At 47.8% G+C, this 22,707-nt stretch overlaps 1 protein-coding gene across 3 annotated transcripts in view; it reads right to left on the bottom strand.

The window, feature by feature from the left end:
- Window positions 1-22,707, bottom strand: part of CCDC88B (coiled-coil domain containing 88B) — a 1,445,666-nt gene that overhangs the window by 1,067,129 nt on the left and 355,830 nt on the right. For all 3 annotated transcript variants that reach the window (XM_069645149.1, XM_069645150.1, XM_069645151.1), the window contains exons 8-9: window positions 22,266-22,435; window positions 21,349-21,430 (exon numbers count right to left, since the gene is read on the bottom strand). In XM_069645149.1, coding sequence (XP_069501250.1) covers window positions 21,349-21,430; window positions 22,266-22,435 — 252 coding nt within the window. The remainder of the gene's footprint in view (window positions 1-21,348; window positions 21,431-22,265; window positions 22,436-22,707) is intronic.

Here is a 22,707-nt window from a genome sequence, read left to right as displayed (position 1 = left end):
GCATCCCAATAAGGTTCACCTGACCCAATCAGCTCCCCCAGCGCACAACCCCCACTTTAATTTCCATAAAGTATCTACCAAAGAGGTAGAAAATACCATTCTTACCCTCAAACCTTCAAATTGCCACGGAGACGCATGCCCCGCTCAACTGATAAAGGATGCAGCCCGTGATCTCGCACCATTTATTACCAAACTAATAAATGCGTCTTTCACATCAGGCTCCCTACCCAATAACTTAAAACAGTCCTGGGTCCACTTTCTGCTTAAAAAAACGAATTTAGACCCATCCACTCCAACTAACTACCGCCCCATCACCACAGTACTGTTCCTTCTTAAAATCCTCGACAAAATAGCTTACCAACAGATCCAACATTACCTTGAGCACTTCCACCTCCTAGGCGCCCGACAATCTGGTTTCAGGCCAAAGCATGGAACCGAAACTGCACTTATAGATCTCAAAGCACAAATAGACGAGCTGAGAGACCAGGGTAAGACAGCACTATTGCTACTCCTTGATCTCTCTGCGGCCTTCGATCTGGTTGACCATGAGATCTTGTGTAACCACCTACAAAAAGCTGCCCACTTCTCTCAAGAAGCAACCAATTGGATCCAATCCTTCCTTAACAACCGCACGATGAGAGTCTTCTCATTGTCAGCAGCAGCCGACCCTACACCCATCACTTGCGGCGTGCCTCAAGGATCTTGCGTCTCCCCTACACTTTATAACATCTTCACAAAGCCTCTCTTTGATGATCTAGACGATCTGGGTATCACCTACACTAATTACGCCGATGATACCCAGATCCTCATCCCGTTGTCGGGGGACTATGACAAGGATTTGGCCTTCATTAATAAAGTGTACCTCATCATCCAGGCATGGATGGCCACACACGGTCTATGCCTGAATGATGACAAGACGGAACTCCTTATTCTTGGCTCAACACACTACCTCAACAAGCTGGGCCACAAATACTCATCATTCATAATTGACGATAACAAGATCAAGGTAGCTAAGGAGGTTAAAACCCTCGGCTTCTATCTAGATTCCTCCCTCACCTTCAACAAACAAGTGAACGCTATGGCCTCCGCCACTGCGTACACTTGCAAACTCATTAGGGCAGCCAAACCCTTCCTCTCCCCCACCAACTGTACCACCTTGGCCAGGGCACTGATCCTGTCCAAGTTGGACTATTGCAACGCTCTATATGTAGGATGTAACAAATATATCTCAAACAAAATCCAAATCCTCCAAAATAATGCCCTTAGAGCGGCCCTCAGTATCCCAAAGAAAGCCCACATCTCTGGCTCCAGAAGATCTGTCAACTGGCTATCCACCAAGGACAAGATATTCCTTAAATCGGTGTCTCTGATTCATAAATGCCTCCACCAAGCAGCCCCTCAATACCTCATCTCCAGATTTACTAGACCCACCTTCTCTCGCCCCGTGAGAACGGCCAATACCAACCTTCTTCTGGTGCCCAGGTTCAAACGAACTATGTCTGGAGGCAACAGCTTTCCAGTTAAAGCAGCGCAATTTTGGAACTCCCTTCCTCCTACCTGCAGGGAGGACCTACCCTACCACCAGTTCAGAGCCAGAACTATCCACTGGCTTAAAACACTCGACTCATAACGACCTTCCGATGCCTGGATGCGCCACTACCACCTGGCTTCTTACCTCAGTGTATGTAAATATGTATATAGTATTGCTTAAAGTGTATATGTTCCTCCCCTCATATTCGGCGTGAAACGTCCTGCACTGTAACCGCAGCGGGACCTCACCCTATTGTATGTAACTAAGTTTTTGCAACCCTCTTGCTGCCTTTGCGCCTGGTTACCCCTGGGTTTGGTGCGCATTATAAATAAATAAATACAAATACAAATACAATACTAAAATGCATTTTTGGCAAAGTAGTTTATTTGCCATTAGATCTTAAAGAAAATGTAGAAACTCCAGGAGTGCAATGGCCAATAGATCAATCTTTGATTATCCTAGTCAATGGTGTACCAACGAAAGACAAAAATAATTTGGCAACAACTAGTAGACTTAAAGAAAGTTAGAAAAGCCGTACAATAATTTAAAGAGAACTATGAGTGCTACAAAAATGTAAACATTTAACAAAACTTAGGGAAACCACCAAAATAATTCAGGATTCCTCACCAACTGGCCAATTTGAACTTGTAGATCCTATTACGGCATCCAATATTTTCAGACCAGCATACAATTCACCCACTACACTCCAAAGACACCATAGACGATGCACTAGAAACATATCGGAGGAGACATGTCAGGGAAAATGCCACCAAAGTAAACCACTAAGGAATGAGAAATTGACTATAGCACTGCCTTCTGGAACTTGGAATTGGTGTTCCTATAGCACATTGAGAAAAAAAACTCAAACAGAAATGCTGCAGAGAGCATTGAGAAAGTTATGTTAAAGAAAAATGCTGATTGCTGGATCTTGGAATAAGGGATCCTAGAATATATCAAGAATGTGAAGTTAAAGAGAAACATTGCATACCATAGCCTGTGAGTCAGAGCTCTTAACGTGTAGCGAGAAAGTGAACCTAAAAGAATATTTGCATGCTAGAACTAGAATGTGTAGACTACATTGATAAAGTTATTTTATGTTTGGACCTTATTGAGAAAGAGACCCTAAAATGAAGTAATTTGTAGTCAAGAGTACTGACGGCAAAATGAGAAAGTGAAGAAAAAGATAACTATTGCTTGCTGGAATTTGGAGTTCAAATTCACAAAATAAATTGAGAAAGTGACTACATGTTGGAACAGCTAGAGAAAGTACACTTACTGAGAAATACTACATTCTGGAAATGGAAGTCACAGTTTCCAGAGTCTAACGATTGGACATTGAAATTGGAAGACCAGAACAGCCAGTTGTGAAAGAGAAGGTGGAGAAGAATAGTTGTGACATCTCAAGCCTAAACACTCATGCCCTAGACCACCATTTATGGCAAAACATTTACAAAAATAAAAATAGAAACCATATACATTGGTTTACAACATAATTTTTGTTTCAGCTGTCATAAAATCGCACTAAAACGTCAAACACCACTTTATCCATGGCCCAAAACAATAAACTTCTCTCAACATAAATAAATCAAATAAGTGGGTTGCAATGAACACAAATCACAATTCTTTACTTTCTACAAATTTCACTTCAAGAAATAATTAAACTGATCAATGAACAAAAAAACAATTACGTGTGCAATGCTGTGCAATTTCGAGTTTCCTGCATGCTTAAAAGGCTAGCAGTTCAGTTTTACAAATTTGTGCAAATGCATATGGAAATTATTATTTCACCCACACTTTCCCTTTAAAATAAACATAGGACGATTTAGCAGTTTGTTTTTCAGACCCCCTCTACTTTGGTCTGTGTTGGGGAAGTCAGACAGAAAAATTAGGATTGAAGAATTTGGGGTTTCAGCCCCCCTCCACTTAAAGGCCTGTGCTGCGGAAGCTGGATAGCAAAAATTGGGATGATATGAGAATTTTGGATTTCAGACCCACCGCCACTTAAAGGCCTGTGTGGGGGAAGCTGATCAGAAATATTGCCCAATTAAAGTACAATCTATAGTTATCAGTGCACACCGGGAATGAGTGTCAGGAAAAGGATTGGGAGGGACAGGCGGTGGTAGAAATGCAGCACGGCTGGCCACAAACTACATTTCCCCATGTCACACAGGCATGGCCAGCATAAAACTGCTGTTCCACCCGTGTTGTTCCACCCATGCCAGGTGCTATTTATTGAAGATGATTGTCGGCACGGGCGGACACGGTGTGAGGAGCATTACACCGTAGTACACAGTGGTAGGAAACTGGAAAGCAGACCAAAGGACCTGGGCTATGCGGTGGTGACGGTGTGAAGCCCGGTGTGTACAGCGCCTTCTACAGCATCCGGGTGTTCTCACAGGGCACCAGGACTTCAGTTAAGTGCACGCCATTGTCGACCATGTCTGTTTTCTAATGTGGTTCCGTGTTGGGAGTATATATAAATTCTGCAACTGAAAACCAACTTGTAAGCTATGCTATTTGCACATACTAGTGGAAGGACAGTATTGTTGGAGCTCTGTACTGTCGGAGCTGTCATGGAGAGTTTAGTTTGGTTCTTGGTGCAAGCCTGTGAGGATAACACGCTGATTAGCCAGTGTAGTTGCGCTGGGTAACATTTCTTTTCTGTTGTACTTCATGGTTTTAGTGCTATGTGTCTTCATGTACATTTTGCCTAACAGGCAATGAGTTTTGTCAACCATAAGAGGAGGTCCCTGATGTTTGTTTCATGTACATCTTACCTAACAGGCCATGAGTCTTCTCAATCATTAGGGGAGACCCCCTGTTGTTTGTTCCATATGTTACCATGTTTATACTGTGAGGGTGTGTCATGTTGTATGTCATTAATGTTTTGGGTCCAAGGAGGACAGGGGAAAGCATGTTAGCAGTAATGTAGAGAGGTAGTAGGCATGATCAGGCAGGTTAGGTCATTTCTAGGAGCGGGCAGGTTACTAGGTGTACGTTCAAGTGTAGCAAGGTGTGTTTTTCACAAATTCCCCTCTACCCATCCAACTTTGTTACCCTAATCCTCTTTCTGGTTTTCCTACTTCCCCCTTCCTATGCACAACCACTCCCTAATCCCTCCTTCCCCCATTGGCTGCCACGTTGTCCCCTGTCACTGCTAACATCAGGAACCCATGCCAACCACGGTGGGAGGGTACAGCTAATTCAGCTTCTGTGGTTAGGGAGTGGATGCCGACACCCTTCCCTTCAAGTTTTGACAATGATTTTTGTTATTTCGAATTTTAACAAAAATCCCCCTATGGTGTTCTGCCAAGGGGAATTAATTGAATCACTATTGTTTAGTTAAATAGGCTAAGGATCTACACAATTTTGCCGCCTCTGCCCCCCTGGCCCACTATAAAGGGAAAGGATTTAAGGCCAGCAGATCTCCCTGCGTTTTTGGTTGCAAAGGGTTCAATTCTACTTACATAGAAAACCCCTGTCTAATGATCAGGAAAGCCAGCTGCATGTCAGGACCCTCTGGAAGGACAGGGCAGGGGTCTGGTCCCTCTACTCTCAAGGATGGCCCCCAGCTCTTCACCATAGAGTCCAGTCAGCTGTGTCAGGCCTCCCTAGCAATAGGCAGCTCCACCCAGATGCAATCTCCTGTGATTCCTTGCGGCTGACAGATGGTAAATTTCAGTAGCCCTCCCGCTTCCTCATAGTGCATCCACCAAATATAGCAGCAATGACACCATCAAGTTTACAATCTTGGGGCGTACCCGGCAAGAGTTATCGCAAATGGGATTGGACAGTTAGCCTTCTCTCTCCTCCCAACTCCATACCCTCTCTAAGGATTGATTTAGGAGTCTGGAGCAGACACATGGCAGTTTGTATTTGCAATCCCCATTTGTTCTCATGTCAAATGTTTGGCAAAAACTAGTTGTGTGTCAAAAACCTTGTGATGTACTAGTAACTGCCATAATATATGTATTTTTCCGATTCAGCTAATCAGGGGGAATTTAATAAAACAACAGCCGGGTCCACATCATCTTGCACGGCCGTTTGGCAATTTTCTGCCATTTTTTACAATAAAGTATAATAGTGAGGAACATATAATTTATTACCCATATTCCTAATTGTACCCTCCACCAGTTCGCCAACTCTTTATTTCGGGACATTTTCAGATCAGTCAGAAACCCCCTTTTTTTAAACTTGATTTTATTAGCATTTATAACGAGAAACAGACATTTTCAACATCGCAAGAAACTTGTGTAATCCACATTCACAAAAATAAAAAATAGTCTAGATCTCCCACTCCCCCTCCCCCTATTCCACCACCTCCTCCCCTTGTCCGAATCAGCTGTTTTTCAATGGTGTGAATTCCCTTTGTTGTTGTCTCAGGTCCGATGGTCTCATATTGTCTGTAAATGTCCCGTGTCCGCTCCTCTCCGAGGCCCTCCCTCGATGTCCCCACTCCACTTCCGCCTTCCACTCCAAACGGACCTTGGATTGATCTAATGGCTATCCTCCTTCAGCCCGCATTTAAGCAGTAGGGCAGACCACTCCAAATGGAATCCCCGCCAATTTATCATTAACCGCCGCCGTGAGTTTTTCCCATGACCATCATGCTTTGCTCTTTCCCTTCCCAAACCACCTTTGTGGGGAGCGTCTCATTTTTCCAACATTGGGCGATGGCCAGTCTCCCCGCCCCCAACATGGCTTCCCACATCTTCGGGAGTCTGTGTTCTTCCCTATCTCTTTGCGGAAGCCCTAGCAGCAACTGAAACGGATCTAGGTCCAGCCCCAGCCCAGTCACCTCTTCCATCCAGCTCAGCACATCTTTCCAGAACATTTGTACCTTGGGGCATCTCCACCAAATGTGGGCCAGGGTCCCACGGCTCCCTCATCCCCTTGGGCACATCAGTGATGTTCCCGGAAACATCTTTGTCAGTCTCACCGGATCCCTGTTCCATCCCATTAGCAGTTTGAAGTTTTGTTCTATTGTAGAGTTGAACAATGCTCCCTGAAGGACCACCTTATATATGCAAGCCCATTCCTCCTCTGAGATCTCTGCACCTACTAACTCGACCCAGTATCTCCTGGACGGTTTGCCTCCCCTCTAGGCAGGTCTTGTTCATTGCCTTACATAGTTTGGACAATATACCCTTCCTTGTCCCGGATTGGTCCAGGACTTTTTCTACGGGTGTTAGATCCCTAGCCACCTGCCCCCACACACTTTGGATCCTTCAGGATGCCCTTAATGCAAAGAAATTCAAATATAGAGATTGAGTCCCCTCCCAGTATATCCCGCACCCTGTCCCAATCATGGAAATGCCCATCTTCAAAGAATTGTCCCATCCTCTCAAGCCCCGTGACTGACTACCTGTGTGAATTTGTAAATCCCTTGCGCCCCAGATCAAATGGCAGCCCCCATATTGACGACATAGGTAAGGGCCATGAGGTATAGCGCCATGAATCCCCAGAATCCCACAAAACCGACCAGAACACTCCTAGTGTGGGGTGGGACCGCAAGCGTTCTGGTACCGATCTGGCCTGGGACCAGAAAAAGTCCCTGACCTTCAGAGGGTGTGCTATAAGGTCTACCAGGTAGGTCCAATATGTCCTCAGATCTTCCCTCATAAGCTCCAGCATCCCCGATTTGTGCCGCCTTATAATATAGACGAATATCCGGGAACCCAAATCCCCCTTATCCCTTGGGAGGGTAAGGGTTGTCATCTTCACCCTTGGGGTCTTGTAACTTCTAAGAAAAACTTTTCCCGGAGCTGGCTCGGGATGGATGCAAACAGGTATAGCAGTCTGGGGAGGACATTCATTTTTATGGAGGTCATCCTTCCATACCAGGTCAGTATAAAAGGGAGCCACCTCTTCAGATCAGACATGAGTTGTGCATGGAAGGGGTTATAGTTGGCCGCCACCATCTCTCCTAAATTCCTTGTCACCATTACGCCCAGGTATCGTATCACTCTCTGGTTAACCTTCATGCCCTGGTAGCTTTCTGCGTCTAGCAGGGGCCTCTGTGTCAACAGCGGTAGGATTGTGGACTTGCCCACATTAATTTTGAGGCCCGAAAGGCTGCCATGCGCCTCTATTTGAGCCATGAGTGCTGGGAGGGAGACTGTTACATTAGTCAGGTAGGCTAGTATGTCATCAGCAAACAGTGACATTTTGCATTCAAGCTCACCCCCCCACTATACCCTTAATCCGTTCATTGAATCTAATTGCAATCACCAGCGTTTCCATTTTGAGGGCATACAGGAGCGGGGAGAGAGTACATCCCTGTCTGGTCAATCCTGTGGGTTCGAAAGCCTCCGTAAGTCCCCCGTTTAGCTGTACCTCTGCCCTGGGCCAATTGTATAGTGCGGACACCCTCTTCAGAAAGTTTGCTCCCAGCCCCATCCTCCCCAGCACCTTCATCATGAAAGGCCCCTCAACCCTATCAAAGGCCTTTTCCGAGTCCAGTGTCACCAGACATGCATCCAGCACTTCCACTTGCGCCCAATGGATCAGGTTGATAGTCTTTCTAATATTGTCTGACCCCTGCCTTCCCCTAATAAATCCTACCTGGTCCCCATGCACAAGGAGTGGCATACCACCCTCCAGTTTCGTTCATAGAACTTTTGCCAGTATTTTCACGTCACTATTAAGGCAGGAAATAGGCCTGTAGGAGGAGCATCTAGTAGGGTCCTTCCCTTCCTTCGGGATCGCAACTATAATTGCTGCCATCATCGTATGGGGAAGGGATTCACCCTCCAAGCACGCAGTGAATACCTTCACTAAGTGCAGGGCTAACAAGGATTTTAATAATTTGTAGAATTTTACTGTAAACCCATCCTCTCCGGGGCTGTCCCTAACTTCATTCCTGCGATGGCCAGCATGAATTCTTCTATGGTTATATGATTCTCTAAAGTTTCCACTATATCTTCGGGAAGTCACATAGCCTATCTAAAAATGTGTCAATCTGGGACTCATCGCCTGCTTATTCCAATGAGTAGAGAGTCCTATAGAACTCTACAAATTCATTCCCTATACCCTGGGCGTCGCATAGGCACCTGTTATCCTCTGTCCTGCTCGCCCCGATGTTCCTCCTCTTTTTCTCCTCCCTCAACCTCCATGCCAAGATTGTATCCGCTCGGTCCCCTCTCTCATGATATTTCTGTTTCAGGAACAGGAGTTTCTTTTCCGTATCCTGAGTTAGTTCAGCTTTCAATTGTTTCCTGTACCATCGGAGCTCTATCGCTTTGGTGGGCGAGATATATTGCCCGTGTATTCCCACCAGTTGTATCTTCATTTTCCTATGTAGCTTCCCCTCGTTCTCCTCCCTCTCTCTTTTTATCTTGGAGTCTATTCTCATAAGGGTCCCCCTTATGGTTGCCTTGAAGCCATCCCAAAGCGATTGGATCCCCCTCTCCCCTGTATCATTGAGGAGGAAATACTCTTTTATTTCCCTAAGCAGCTCCTGTTGTACCTCTTTATCCTTTAGCAGAAAGTCCTTACATTTCCAGTTTCCCCGCTGGCCTTTCCACCCTCCCCTGTCAACCCGGATTGTTACCATGTTGTGGGCCAACCACGGAATCGGCACTACTCAGGATTCTAGGATCTGAGGTTTGAGGGTCCATCTACCAAGATCAAATCGATGCAGGAGAAGGAGTCATGGACCGCAGAGTAGCAAGTAAATGGCATGTCACCTACTGGGACTGGGGGGTAATGCCCCGTTTACCCCTTTACACTGCTCCGAATCACCTTGGTTAAGCCTCCTCATTTACTCCTCACCCATCCTCTTACGATCTATCAGTGGGTCCAATACCATATTAAAATCCCCACCCACCATCAGAAGGTCTTCCACAAATGGAATGAGTGTATTTCTCACCCTCTCCCAAAATTCACATTGTTACACATTCGGTGCATATATTGAGCCGATCGTTAGCCTAACCCCCTACGAGTGGGCTTTTGCAAACACATACCTCCCATTGGGGTCCGTTGGTACTGCTTCTATTGTAAAGCTCATCCGGGCAGAGACCAAGACCGCCACCCCATGTCTCTTTTTTACATCGGACGCCACAATCACTTCCCCCACCTCCCGGGATTGCAGCCTGGGCCCCCCCCTTCTTCCAATGTGTTTCTTGTAGGCACAGCCAGTCGAGATTGGACCTCTTAAACTTCTGTAGCACCATAGATCTTTTGGAAGGTGAGTTCAGGCATCAGACGTTTAGGGAGCTATCCTCAATTCACCCTGGCCAGACATCTCCTTGTACCCGAAGGAACACTCTACTACCTCCTCCTCTGAGACCATTCCAAGCCTGGGACCCTCTTAACCATATCCCTACATCACAACATTGATTTAGAACTTTCACACCCTGAACATGGCTCATCCTCCCCCCTTCCTTCCTTCCACCCTCCCTCCTCCCCTCGGCATCCAACCCCGCCCAGAGTCATTTCCTTTGACGATAGTGAATAATCAGTGGTCCTCCCCCTTCGTGGACCGGCTAAACCAAACATACTAATTTGAGCCCCCATCCGTTCCCTCTCGCAACAACTTGCAATTCACCAATAAGATAGCCCCCCGTCACCTTAAACATTTCAACTCAGTGCTATAGTCACCGGCACATCTCACAGTTCAGGAGGGGCCCACCATGGGTGACCCAAGCTTCCTGAATTTCCTGGAGCCTAGGACTTTACGTCTGTTTGGACCCTTAATGCACCACTGTCTGTCCTCCTGGCCCTTTCCTTCATCGTCCATTTTTTGCTAGCCACCTCCCAGTAGCTCCTCCATGGCCCACCTGATATCCTCCTCGGTCACCAGTTTGTAGCTGTATCCCTCAATTTCCAAAGATATAGAGAAGGGCAACAGTACCTCACGCCCTTCTCGCTGAGCCTTTTCATGAGGGGGCGCACATTCGCCTCTTTGCCAGTGTTTGTCATGATTCCTGCCCCTCCAAGATGTCAGGCTGGAGCCAGGCCACGATCACCTACATGGCCGTCAAGGGCCTCTCCATCCAGACTTGGCGCTTGTGGCGCCAGACTCACTCACGCCCATAGGATAACATTGGGGATTGGACTTGTAGTGCATTGATGGGGACAAGATGGATGCCCCCACATATTTCGGTTCCCAGAACTGCATGAGCAGTCTAGTCTTTTGGGTGTGGTTCAGCCCAAAGACACCTGGGATATCCAGAGACTATTTAAGCCACACCCAGGCTGAGAAACATGCTTTGCGTTTTCTGCACCTGCAGCGTGACACTCACCGTGTTCGGATCGGTCTCCAGTAGGCCTGCATCTTTCTTCTGCGCTCAGCTCCTGCAAGAACAAGAACACTGTTAGGAACAGCCTTACCTTGCAGCGCTTCTGCCCATCATTCATCGCTCCTTCTGTTCTGCGGGCATCTTCGGCGGTGTCATTCCCATCCCGGCATGCCGCTTCCTAAGGAAAAGGGAAAAGAAAAGAAAAAAGGCATTAGTAAGCATTCTGCAAATCTTAGCGTATTTTTAAATATTGGACGAGCTTCAAACGCTTACCTGAATCCCAGCCGCTCAGGGGGAACTCTGTCTCCGGATCTTCTCATCCATCTGCAAGAGGGAAAAGACACTCCAGGTTAGCGTGGAAACATCTAGAAGCGCCGCATACCGCGCTTACCCACCGCATTTGTTCTTCATAACTGGCATCCCCGCTGAAAACGTCGCGGCACCTAAAAGACACAGAAAAATAACTCAGTTCAATGCAAATACGAAAGGGGTGCATCGCGCATCGCGCTCTCACTCACCTTCAGCGCTACTCATCTCAGCAGCACGCCACCATCCACGGATGCCGGCCATCATCTGAGGAAGGAAAGGAACGAAGTTAGAGAACTGTTCAAAAGACTCATTATACTTACCTGTCGGACTCTTGCCAGTGAAGTAACTAGGCAGCAACGAGCCCGCATCAATCAACGCGCCTCTGCGCTGAAAGCAGGACGGAGAGCACACTATCCAAGAAAACAAGGTGAGCTGTGGATAAAAGGGAAGGGTTGGACCCCGGGGAAGAAGGGGTTCAAGCACACAGAGACAATAGGGAGTTAAACTCTACCAATCCTGTGTTTCAGGCCCAGTCTCCAATCGAACAGCCTCCAGGGAAGGGTTTGAGATCGTAAGAGGTCAGAACAGGCTGAGTGACGCCCCCGTGGATACCAGGTGAGCGTTACAAAACGCAAAGCCTCATATCAAAATCCACCTGGGCATCATGGAAACGTCAGAAACTGACCAGTTAGCCCACATGTTGGGGCAGCTACGTTCCGAAGTACATGCAGCCAGGCAGGAGACCAACACCCTGAGGAGAGAGCTGATAGTAGCCAAAGAACGCACTGATGATTTAAGCCGGCAACTTCTCCAGTCACAAGAAGGGCATGCACCATTGCCGGGAAGCGTGCCCTCGATGCCAGCGCCACCAGCCAATCCCGTTCAGATAACCCTTCCTGGGGCAGTTCCCTTGGCCCCGCCCGAACGATTTGCGGGGGATCCCAAGAGGTTTGCAACGTTCATGAACCAGTGCCGCCTGCACTTCCTTTGTAGGCCAGGGGCCTTTCCGAATGATCAATCACGGGTCGCTTTTGTGCTATCCTACCTGAGTGGTAGTGCCGCGGACTGGTCTGTACCCTTTGTGGCCCAAGACGATCCTTTGCTACATGACTTCAGGGGCTTTCAGCAGGAGATGGAAAAGCTGTTCGCCGTCGTACTCATGGGCAGGCATTAGACAACGAACTTCTGTCCCTACGCCAAGGGAATCAAGACCTATTAACATACATAGCCACGTTCAATAGACTCGTAGTTGAAGCAGAATGGCCAGTGGAGAAGAGAACCACGTTATTTCATCAGTGGTTGCGGGGGGAGCTCAAGGATGTTCTCGAACAAGTAGTGACCCCCCCCGAAAGACTGCTTGACCTTGTTGTTCTACTGGATCATAGGTTGCAGGACCGAACAGCAGATCAACCCAGACCGAACCCTCGCCCTATGTATGTGCGTTCAAAGGACAATACTGCCTGAACAACGGAAGGTTCAGGAGAACCAATACAAATCGGGGGGGTCAGATCCCACGTGACTAAAGCGGAAAGGGATAAAAGGAGACAGCAGCAGTTATGTCTGTACTGTGGAAGGTCAGGTCATTTCCGTAAAGAGTGCCCTGTGAAGCCACCGAGGAGGACGGTAGGGGCCACGGACAAGGAAGATACCATCAAGGAATCGGAAAACTCCCCAGCCCGGCAAGTGTAGGGGTCCACTTGTCGAGCGAAGAAAGTGAACTACAGACCTCCCATTTTGCACTATCTGTGGTTTTGATCAATCACCAACAACCATCTCAGATGCACGCTGTAAGAGCATACATAGACAGTGGAGCCGTTGGGAATTACATCAACCAGGATCTTGCGGCAAAGATGGGGCTTCCGTTACGCCCTAAATCAACCACCGACACTGTTACCACTGTCGACGGCACGGAAATGGCTTCTGGTCCAGTATCCCAATGCACTGCAGCTTTAACCCTTCTGTGTCAGGATGGACACCAAGAATCTATTGTTTTCGACGTCATTAAGGCACCACAGTTCCGGTTGATTTTGGGAATGCCATGGTTGGTAGCTCACAATCCTCGAATTGATTGGCGAGCAAAAGAATTGGCCTTTCCCGAGACTTGCGCCCACACATGTTATCGCCAAGAGAAACAACCAATAGACACCAGAACCTCCACGCTTGAGACTGTGGCAATCGGCACTCTACCAAGTGAATACCAGGACTTTCAAGGTGTCTTTCAGAAAGAACAGGCTAATATCCTGCCACCGCATAGACCATATCATTGCCAAATCGACCTGATACCCGGCGCACAAATCCCTTGTGGGCGAATTTACGCACTCACGGAACCAGAAAACCAGCACCAGAAGGCCTATCTTGACCAATACCTGGATCAACGGGTTCATCCGTCCCTCGAAGTCTCCAGCAGCCAGTCCTCTATTCTTCGTACCAAAAAAGGAGGGGGACTTGAGAACGTGCATCGACTATCGCGCACTGAACCAGATTACCGTAAAAAATCACTACCCCCTGCCACTGATCCCTGAATTGCTTGATCAAGTCAAAGATGCCCAAATCTACACAACACTAGACCTGAGGGGGGCATATCGCGTAAAACAGGGGGACGAATGGAAAACCGCTTTTCGCACCAAATACGGCTTGTACGAATATCAAGTAATGCCCTTTGGCCTTTGCAACGCGCCTGCTGCATTTCAATACTTCATGAACGATGTCCTACGGGAATTGATTGATGTCTGTGTTCTAGTGTACATCGACGATATCCTAGTATATTCTGCATCAAAGCAGGACCACGTTAAACACGTCCGATCCGTATTGGAGGAACTCCGTCAACACCAGCTCTATGCCAAGCTCGAAAAGTGCTCATTCCACGTCTCTGAGGTGGAATTCCTGGGCTTTATTCTCAGCCCGAATGGAATCCGAATGGATGTACGCAAGGTAGATGCTATCCTGAACTGGCCATCCCCAAATTCATTCAAGGGGGTTCAAAGTATGCTCGGTTTTTGCAAACTGCTACCGCCGGTTCATCCCAGGATTTTCGCAAATCGTGCATCCCATCACATCATTACTAAGGAAAAGCAACAAAAAGTTCCAGTGGACAACAGAAGCCGGGGAGGCTTTCCAGGAACTCAAAGCAAGATTCACATCTGCCCCAATCTTACGCCACCCTCGCCCTGATCTCCCCTACCTGGTGGAAACAGATGCCTCAAGCATGGCTATGGGAGCTGTCCTCTCACAAAAGGACCCCGAAACGGGCCAGTTACACCCTGTTGCCTTCTGGTCGCATAAATGCATACCCCCTGAGCTCAATTACTCTATCACAGACAAAGAACTCCTGGCCATTAAGTCAGCCTTTAAGGCATGGCGGCACTACCTCTTGGGTGCCAGACACACAATCACCGTAATAACTGACCACCAGAACCTCCAGTACCTAAAAACGGCAAAGGCCCAATCCTCACGACAACTACGTTGGGCTCTTTTTTTTGCTGACTATGACTACGTGATTACATTTCGACCAGGGGTGAAAAACGGGAAGGTCGATGCCCTTTCCCGTATGGGGGTGGAAGAGCAAGGGTATCAGACCCCTGACCCAATAGCAATCATCCCGAGTGACAAGCTCCTAGGAATCACAGCAACCATAACTCAGAAAGAATTACATGAAGAAATCCAAAACCTGATGAGTCCGGAGCAATTACAAGCGTAGAGTGCACAAGGAGAACATTACATGATAAAAGATCAGTTGCCCTACTTCAGGAATCGTTTATTCTTACCAAATCAAGAACTACGATAACAAGTCATGTCCGGTTATCATGATTCCTTGATCGAGGGCCACCCCGGAATCGCTAAAACCCTAGCCAAGGTAAAATGAAATTATTGGTGGCCCACGTGGCGTAAAGACATTATCCATTTCATCCTATCTTGTGGAGTGTGTGCTCAAAACAAGTCATCCAAGCAGAAACCGGCTGGGCTATTACAACCATTGGAAATCCCACCAGCACCCTGTCACACGTTGTCCCTCGATTTTATTACTGACTTACCACCCAGTCAAGGGTTTAACACTAATCTTGTGGTTGTGGCCCTATTTTCAAAAATGGCACATTTCATTCCTCTTAAGGGGCTCCCAAATGCTTCCACTCTGGCAAAGGTATTTCTTGAAGGCATTGTACGGCTCCATGGGTTTCCTTCAGTTTTGGTCTCAGACCGAGGTACTCAATTCGTATCTAACTTCTGGAGAAAATGCTGCTCTATGGCCCAGATCGACATCCGGCTATCCACCAGTCACCATCCCCAAACGGATGGTCAAACTGAGAGGACAAATCAGACGCTCGAGCAGTATCTGCATTGCATGTTACACCAAGGTGAAGGAAGCTGGTTCGACATATTATGGATAGCTGAATATGCTTATAATAATTCCCTAAACACCAGCACTGGGCAGACACCCTTTTATACCATGTACTTTTAAACCATATATGGCAGGCACCCACATACTTCTGAGTTGGACATTCCCACAACCCTGTTAATGCCAGCAGTCAAAACCTTGCACACAACCATTTCTCAAACCTTTAAAAGGGCAGCTGAACACCTACTTCAAGCTAAGAATCATCAAAAGAAGTTTTCTGATCAACACCGAGCAAAGGCCCCCAACTACCAAGTGGTAGACAAAGTCTGGCTGGCATCTAAACACGTGTCCATTAAAGGAGCCCGAACTTTCCGTCCAAGATACCTGGGTCCATTCACCGTCACCTCCGTGATAAATCCTGTGGCAGTCAGACTAGCTTTGCCGTCAAACATGCAGATTCATCCTGTGTTCCACGTGTCTCTCCTTAAATCTGTTCAACCTGGGACCCGGGTAGCAACGCGACCGCAGCCAGTAGTAGTCGCCGGGGAGCCAGAATTCGCAGTCAAGGACATCCTAGATTCAAAGTACGTCAGATCCAAATTATACTACTTAGTAGACTGGAAGGGGTATGGCCCACAAGACAGAACATGGGGGCCTTGTGAGTACATCCATGCACCTTGCTTGCTTAGACGATTTCATCAAAACCATCCAACCAAACCAGGATCAGACAGAAGAGCCACCTTGAGAGGGGCCTTGGGGGGGAGTGCTGTCATGATTCCTGCCCCTCATGTCCCCAGCCCTCCAAGATGTCAGGCTGGAGCCAGGCCACGATCACCTAAATGGCCCTCAAGGGCCTCTCCATCCCTCCATAGACCCACTTGGAGTCAGACTTGGTGCTTGTGGCGCCAGACTCACTCACTCCCATAGGATAACATTGGGGATTGGACTTGTAGTGCATTGATGGGGACAAGATGGATGCCCCCACATATTTCGGTTCCCAGAACTGCATGTGCGGTCTAGTCTTTTGGGTGTGGTTCAGCCCAGAGACACCTGGGATATCCAGAGACTATTTAAGCCACACCCAGGCTGAGAAACATGCTTTGCGTTTTCTGCACCTACAGCATGACACTCACCGTGTTCGGATCGGTCTCCAGTAGGCCTGCATCTTACTTCTGCGCTCAGCTCCTGCAAGAACAAGAGCACTGTTAGAAACAGCCTTACCTTGCGGCACTTCTGCCCATCATTCATCGCTCCTTCTGTTCTGCAGGCATCTTCGGCGGTGTCATTCCCATCCCGGCACGCCGCTTCCTAAGGAAAAGGGAAAAGAAAAAAGGCATTAATAAGCATTCTGCAAATCTTTGCTTATTTTTAAATACTGTACGTGCTTCAAGAGCTTACCTGAATCCCAGCCGCTCTGGGGGAACTCTGTCTCCGGAACTTCTCATCCATCTTCAAGAGGGAAAAGACACTCCAGGTTAGCGTGGAAACATCTAGAGGCGCCACATACCGCGCTTACCCACCGCATTTGTTCTTCATAACCGGCGTCCAGGCTGAAAACGTCGCGGCACCTAAAAGACAGAGAAAAAGAACTCTGTTCAATGCAAATACGAAAGGGGTTCATCGCGCATCGCGCTCTCACTCACCTTCAGCGCTACTCATCTCAGCAACACGCCGCCTTCCCTGGACGCCGGCCATCATCTAAGGAAGGAAAGGAACGAAGTTAGAGAACTGTTCAAAAGACTCATTATACTTACCTGTCGGACTCTTGCCAGTGAAGTAACTAGGCAGCAACGAGCCTGCATCAATCAACGCGCCCCTGCGCTGAAAGCAGGACGGAGAGCACACTATCCAAGAAAACAAGGTGAGCTGTGGATGAAAGGGAAGGGTTGGACCCCGGGGAAGAAGGGGTTCAAGCACACAGAGACAATAGGGAGTTAAACTCTACCAATCCTGTGTTTCAGGCCCAGTCTCCAGTCAAATAGCCTCCAAGGAAGGGTTCGAGGTCGTAAGAGGTCAGAACAGGCTGAGTGACGTCCCCGTGGATACCAGGTGAGCGTTACAGAGTTAGTGCCGATAGACCCTGGTAGATTGCCACCTTTGCAGGGACACTGAACTCAGCCCCCTTGCCGTTTCGAGTATTTTTTGTCTGTCTGGGTAGTTATGGAAACAAGCAAGCACTGAACACTGGCCCCTCCCAGTAGTCCCCGCTCTATGGATCCTCTCAAATTTGGGGTCATCCATATTCTCATCGCTGAATAGCGTTTTCACCACCTTGTGGATAGTTCTCCGAAGGTACGCTTCTGTTTCGCGTTCTTTCTCCGGGATTCCAAAGAATCGCAAGTTGTTTCTCCTCTCCCAATTTTCGAAGTTATCCATCTTTAAGGCTACCTTCCCTTCCATCCTGTTCAGCTCCACTAGCCTCATATCCATGTGTGTTTCCATTGTTTTGAGGGAGGTCTGGTTATGCTCCACTCCCTGTAGCCTCTCGTCCATGTTGTCAATCTGAACATTTATTCTATCTACTTTTCTACCAATGTCTGCCCTCATTCCGTGGATCTCTTCCAGTAGGGAAGAACATGTCCTCCGAGTTGAAATTAGTTATCTCACTCCCCAGCCCCGGTTTCTCGTATTCAAAACGTCTACGTTTTGTCTTCAAGTCCATGGGTGGGGTGGGGCACTGCTTCACTCGGTCAGATCGTGTCTCATATTCAGTTCTCCCGCCATTTGTATTCCTAATGCCAAGTCTCCCCACCAAGGCGGGCACATGCCCCAGAAAGATGTCCTGGGGGCCCTCACCTTAACCGGGATCACTAGAGTCTACTGTGACCACCAGGGTGGTTGGGGGATCAGGAGGGACCCAGTCTGACCTCCTCTGTTCGTGGCATTCTCCCCTTTCCGTACATTATGGCTAACGCTCTTGGTTGACGTGGGTCCTGGGGGGGACCTCTACGAGGCAGGCACAAGCCCCACGGTGGGGCCCGGGGGCCTACACCTTCACACGGTCTCCCCCAGTGGTGCTGGGCTCTCAGAATCTCCTTGCTCCTTGTCCAGACTTTCCTTGGGTAATTACCTCTCTCCAGGCACTTACTATCAGGCCACCACCTTCGCCAGGACTTCCTCAGCTCCCCAGGAGTAGGTGGAAAGGGAACCCCACAGGCTCTGACAGGTCTATTATTGCAGGTGACACACCTGGGTCCCTTCTCTCGTGGGGATTTTGGAGCCTCTCCTGTGGCAACTTGTTAGGGTTCACCCCCTGGGCCCTGGGTCATTTCTTCCACCTCTGTTGTGCTACAGCTTTGGGTGTGAGGGCCCCCCTGTACCTCTGGGGGGCACCTCCTGTGCTTGTGTCAAAATATCCTTTCGGTGTGCCTCCTCATGCAGTGTCCACCCATCTCCCAGCTATGTGCCCTTTCACTTCTCTGGTGCACACAGCCCCAGCCAATGGGGGAGCCCACCGGGCTGCAGGTTTAAATGATCTGTGGCTGACCCCTTCATATGGCACCCTTTGTGGGCTCTAAGATCCTCCTGTGCTTTGAGGCCTCAGGGTGCCTCCCACACCCTCTACTTATCACGTGTAGCTGGCTTCCCCACTTTACTCCGCAGCCATCTTAATTATTCAGAAGTCCTTTGGCCGGTGGGCGGAGCGCTGCTCTCTACTCCGCTGCGGACGGCGGCCTCCCCACCACCAGGCGGCCCGGCTCCTCTGCACTCGCCGGCCGCCCTGCTGATGATTGGGGTTAGGGGGGGTGCACTGCCTCGGCTATGCTCTCCGCCGGCGTGTCGGGGGGGGGCAAGGACATACCTCCCCTATTCTACCGGCCTGCTGTCTCTGGCTCACCTCCCAACGACGAGCTCAACAATACACGTCCATCTGTGACGCAGAGGTCTGGTGCGGATCGGTGCCTTCGGCTCCACGCAAAACAAAAGCTCTTCTGCTTACAACAAATTCCAGGCAGATTCTGCCCATTCTTTCACCCTGAGGTGCCGCTGGGGATCCCATCCCGGTGACAGTGTCTGCGGGGAACAAGGGGGGCAAAAAGGGGCGCTCAAGCCTCTTTTGCCGGTCTCACACGGGGGAGAGTTGCACTGGAGCAGCTCACATCCGCGCACCCCCTGGTGGCTTCCAGAATCCCATTTTAGATGGCGATTACAGTTCCCTACATCGCAGGTGGAAGTAATTTTATATCACCAAAATCACCCGGAAATTATCTAAGAAAATGAAACATACATCTAATCAGTGAGACCTGTGGTTGCTGAGAAAATGGCCGAAGTTCTAATCGTCCTTTTAAATGAATAGTATATCTTTAGGTTAATTCAAATAGGAGCTCTGCTTCCTCCGAGCCATTTGTCTCACTGGGACAGTGTTTTTATTAGTCTCTTTGTTGTTTGAGGTGTAGGGTGCAGATCGTAAATGGGGGATGTATTTGCTACACAGAGATCCCCCACTGCAGACATCTGGCATCCTGTCCTTCTTATCTGAAGTGGACCACTTTTGATCTAAAAAGCTTCACATTTCCTGTATTGTTTCTTTCCCGATTTAAGCCTTGATTATAGCCCCTGTATTCACACCTCCCAACTACATTCCAGACATGAACCAGCCAGAGCAGTTGGCCTGCTCAGAACTGCCCTTTCAAAGACAAGTCATGGGAAAGTCTGTTTTCAACACCCCTTAGCAGCCACAGTTTATTGCAGTTGTAAATAGCTGGGGGGATGTAAAATCCAGGCTTGCAGTGGGGGAGTACTTTGTGAAGTTTGCCCACCAATAAGCCAAAGGGATCTACCTTGGACCTAAATAAAACTTTCATGTGACCCACAAAACAACGTTTTTTTTTTTCTGTTGTTGCCGGTATTTTGCATGTGAAGCATAATATATGTTACATCTTGTTTACACGCACCATGTCTTTCCCTGACACCTTTATGTTGGCTGGGGAACATTTTTCTAACTTACAAGCACACATGCAAAGCCGCTTTGGTATCAGTGTTTAAAAATCTTGTTTGTCATGTGACAGGGACCTTTGCATTTCTTCTACCTTTCTGAATTAAAATGCTGCTTTTCCTTTGGTAATGACAGGTAGGCCTTTTTCACATGGCCCTTCAGTTCCGTTGGTTTGGGGGCCTTTGATTGCACCCCGCAGCTGTTACCACAACCTTTAATGGTGCCAGTCTGACTCACACCCCAACTTGTATCTGGATGAGGAAGAGAAATCTGAAATATATCTATTTTTTCTTTTTTTTTCTTTTTATCAGAAGAGTTGCATTTCAGTTCCAACTCAACCACATTATTGGGGAAGACTCAGAAAAGCTACATATCAGAGACTGGGTATTGGACCCACCATTTGGCTATGAAGGGCCAAGGAAAGATTGGTTGCTACTTACCTTCGGATGCATTTGGAAAGAAGATTTGCAAGCAGTAGAGTCACGGTCTAGATCCTAAATCACAATCATGCTTGCAATTTGTCCAGTGTTTCATTATTGAAGCTTTGAAAGGAAGAAGGTCCACTTTGATGGGGGATTTTAAAAGAAAGTATAGAAAAACAGAGAAGTAATAACAAATAGGCCCATAGAAGTCTGTATCCTGAGCATGAGCGGCAAACAAACAAAAAAGTCCTGGTGACAGGAGCATAGGACAGCGTGTACATGTGCTGCATACATCATGCACATCTATGGCTGTCCTGATGCTGCCTGGTGCCCACTCTAGTGGAATGTTATGCATATTTTCTGTATTCCATGTTGTACCTATAAATATTTCCATAGATGAGAAATTTGCATGAAGAAATACCATTTACAAAGAATTTGTTTTACATTGGCCACACTGCCAAGGTATTAGGGGAACTAGCAGCTAAGGACTATAGTTTTCAGGGTGCACTTGGTTAGCTTACTCAGCTGTTTTCAGGAACAAGCAATAAGGCAAGGCATGGAACAATGGGAATTACCTCTTGTCTTAGCTTCTTCAGCTCCTCCTGCAAATCTTGAACGTCCTGCTCATAGTCTAACAGCTGTTCTCCCTTCTCATCCCTAGGACATAAAGGGGGCAGGAGGTAAGTGATAAATCTACATGCAAATATAGGATATCATCATGAAAGCGCAGGCAGAATCTAACGTGTAATGGGGTGACACCAGAAGAGGTCCAGGATACCTCAAATATATATAAACCAACATGGCACAGAGACTGACAATATAATTTCATAAAGCTTACTACCAGGCACTAAACAGTGATACTAAGGTTTCCAGATGGCTCTGTGCCACTTGTGAAACCGTTTACCATTCCTTGGTGTTCAATTAATTACCTAATGCATTCTTGTGGATTTTGTTTCTGTTCAAAGGTTCTCAGCAAGTTGTTCTTGGTGACAAAGATTCATCTGGGAACCCTTCCTATAATATAGACTTTCATATGCCATTGTGCCAGGGAAGGTGTTGTTTTCTAGTCCAGACAGGTACGCACAAGAGTTATGGCATTAATAATAACTCTGGACTCGGTTTTAGCTCCTTCTCCTTTTATTATCTAATATCAACTAACTAACCGTTTCCCTGCCACCGTCCAGCTTCCACAAGCCCCATTCCATCTTCCCTCAGCCACATTCCAAATTCTCCCAGCCACAACAGAAGGTGCTGTAATAACTCAGCAAAAAGGGGACAGAATATCTCTCACTTACCACCAAGGTCTGTACCTCCACTCAGATAGCTCTACTATGAGAAAGTTAAGGAACAACTATTAACCCCTAAAAAGTAAGCACTGCAATGGAGTGCGTTGTGTAAAGGAATTTGAATTGAACACATGCCCAACTCAGTGTTGTACCAGCTATTTCCAGGCTCCCTCCTGGCTTGTGGGCTATAGTTCAAGTGTACTTACATCTCCTGGCGCATTCGGCGCAGCTTTGCCTTGGCATCGGCCAGCTGCACTGTGAGATGCTGCCGGTTTTCTCTCAGAGTTGAGTCAGAGGGCGGCCCATCCGAGGTCAGGATGGAGGAAGACCCCTGGGACAAGAGGAGCTCCTTCTCCTGGGTAAGCTCAGCTATAACCTGAAAGACATTAGGAAAAAGGTTGTTCTTGCATCCAACATACCTAAGAAACAGACGCTTCAGAGGAAATACACCTGAGGAACATGTACCACAGAAGCAACACACCTATGGGACTGACATCTCAAAAGGGGTACACCTGAAGGGAAGGCCACAACCAAACAAGTATCACAAAGAGACATATATCACAAAGAAAACACAACAATGGGACAGGTACCAAAACAGAAAGATGCTTGAGAGACATGTACCACAAAGCAAACATTTCTGAGGCACAT

This window comes from Ambystoma mexicanum, chromosome 2p (genome assembly GCF_040938575.1).
Source record: "Ambystoma mexicanum isolate Mex_15411 chromosome 2p, UKY_AmexF1_1, whole genome shotgun sequence".
NCBI lineage: Eukaryota > Metazoa > Chordata > Amphibia > Caudata > Ambystomatidae > Ambystoma > Ambystoma mexicanum.
Note: the sequence above shows the minus strand (reverse complement) of the source record. Positions and strands in the feature narration are given on the sequence as shown.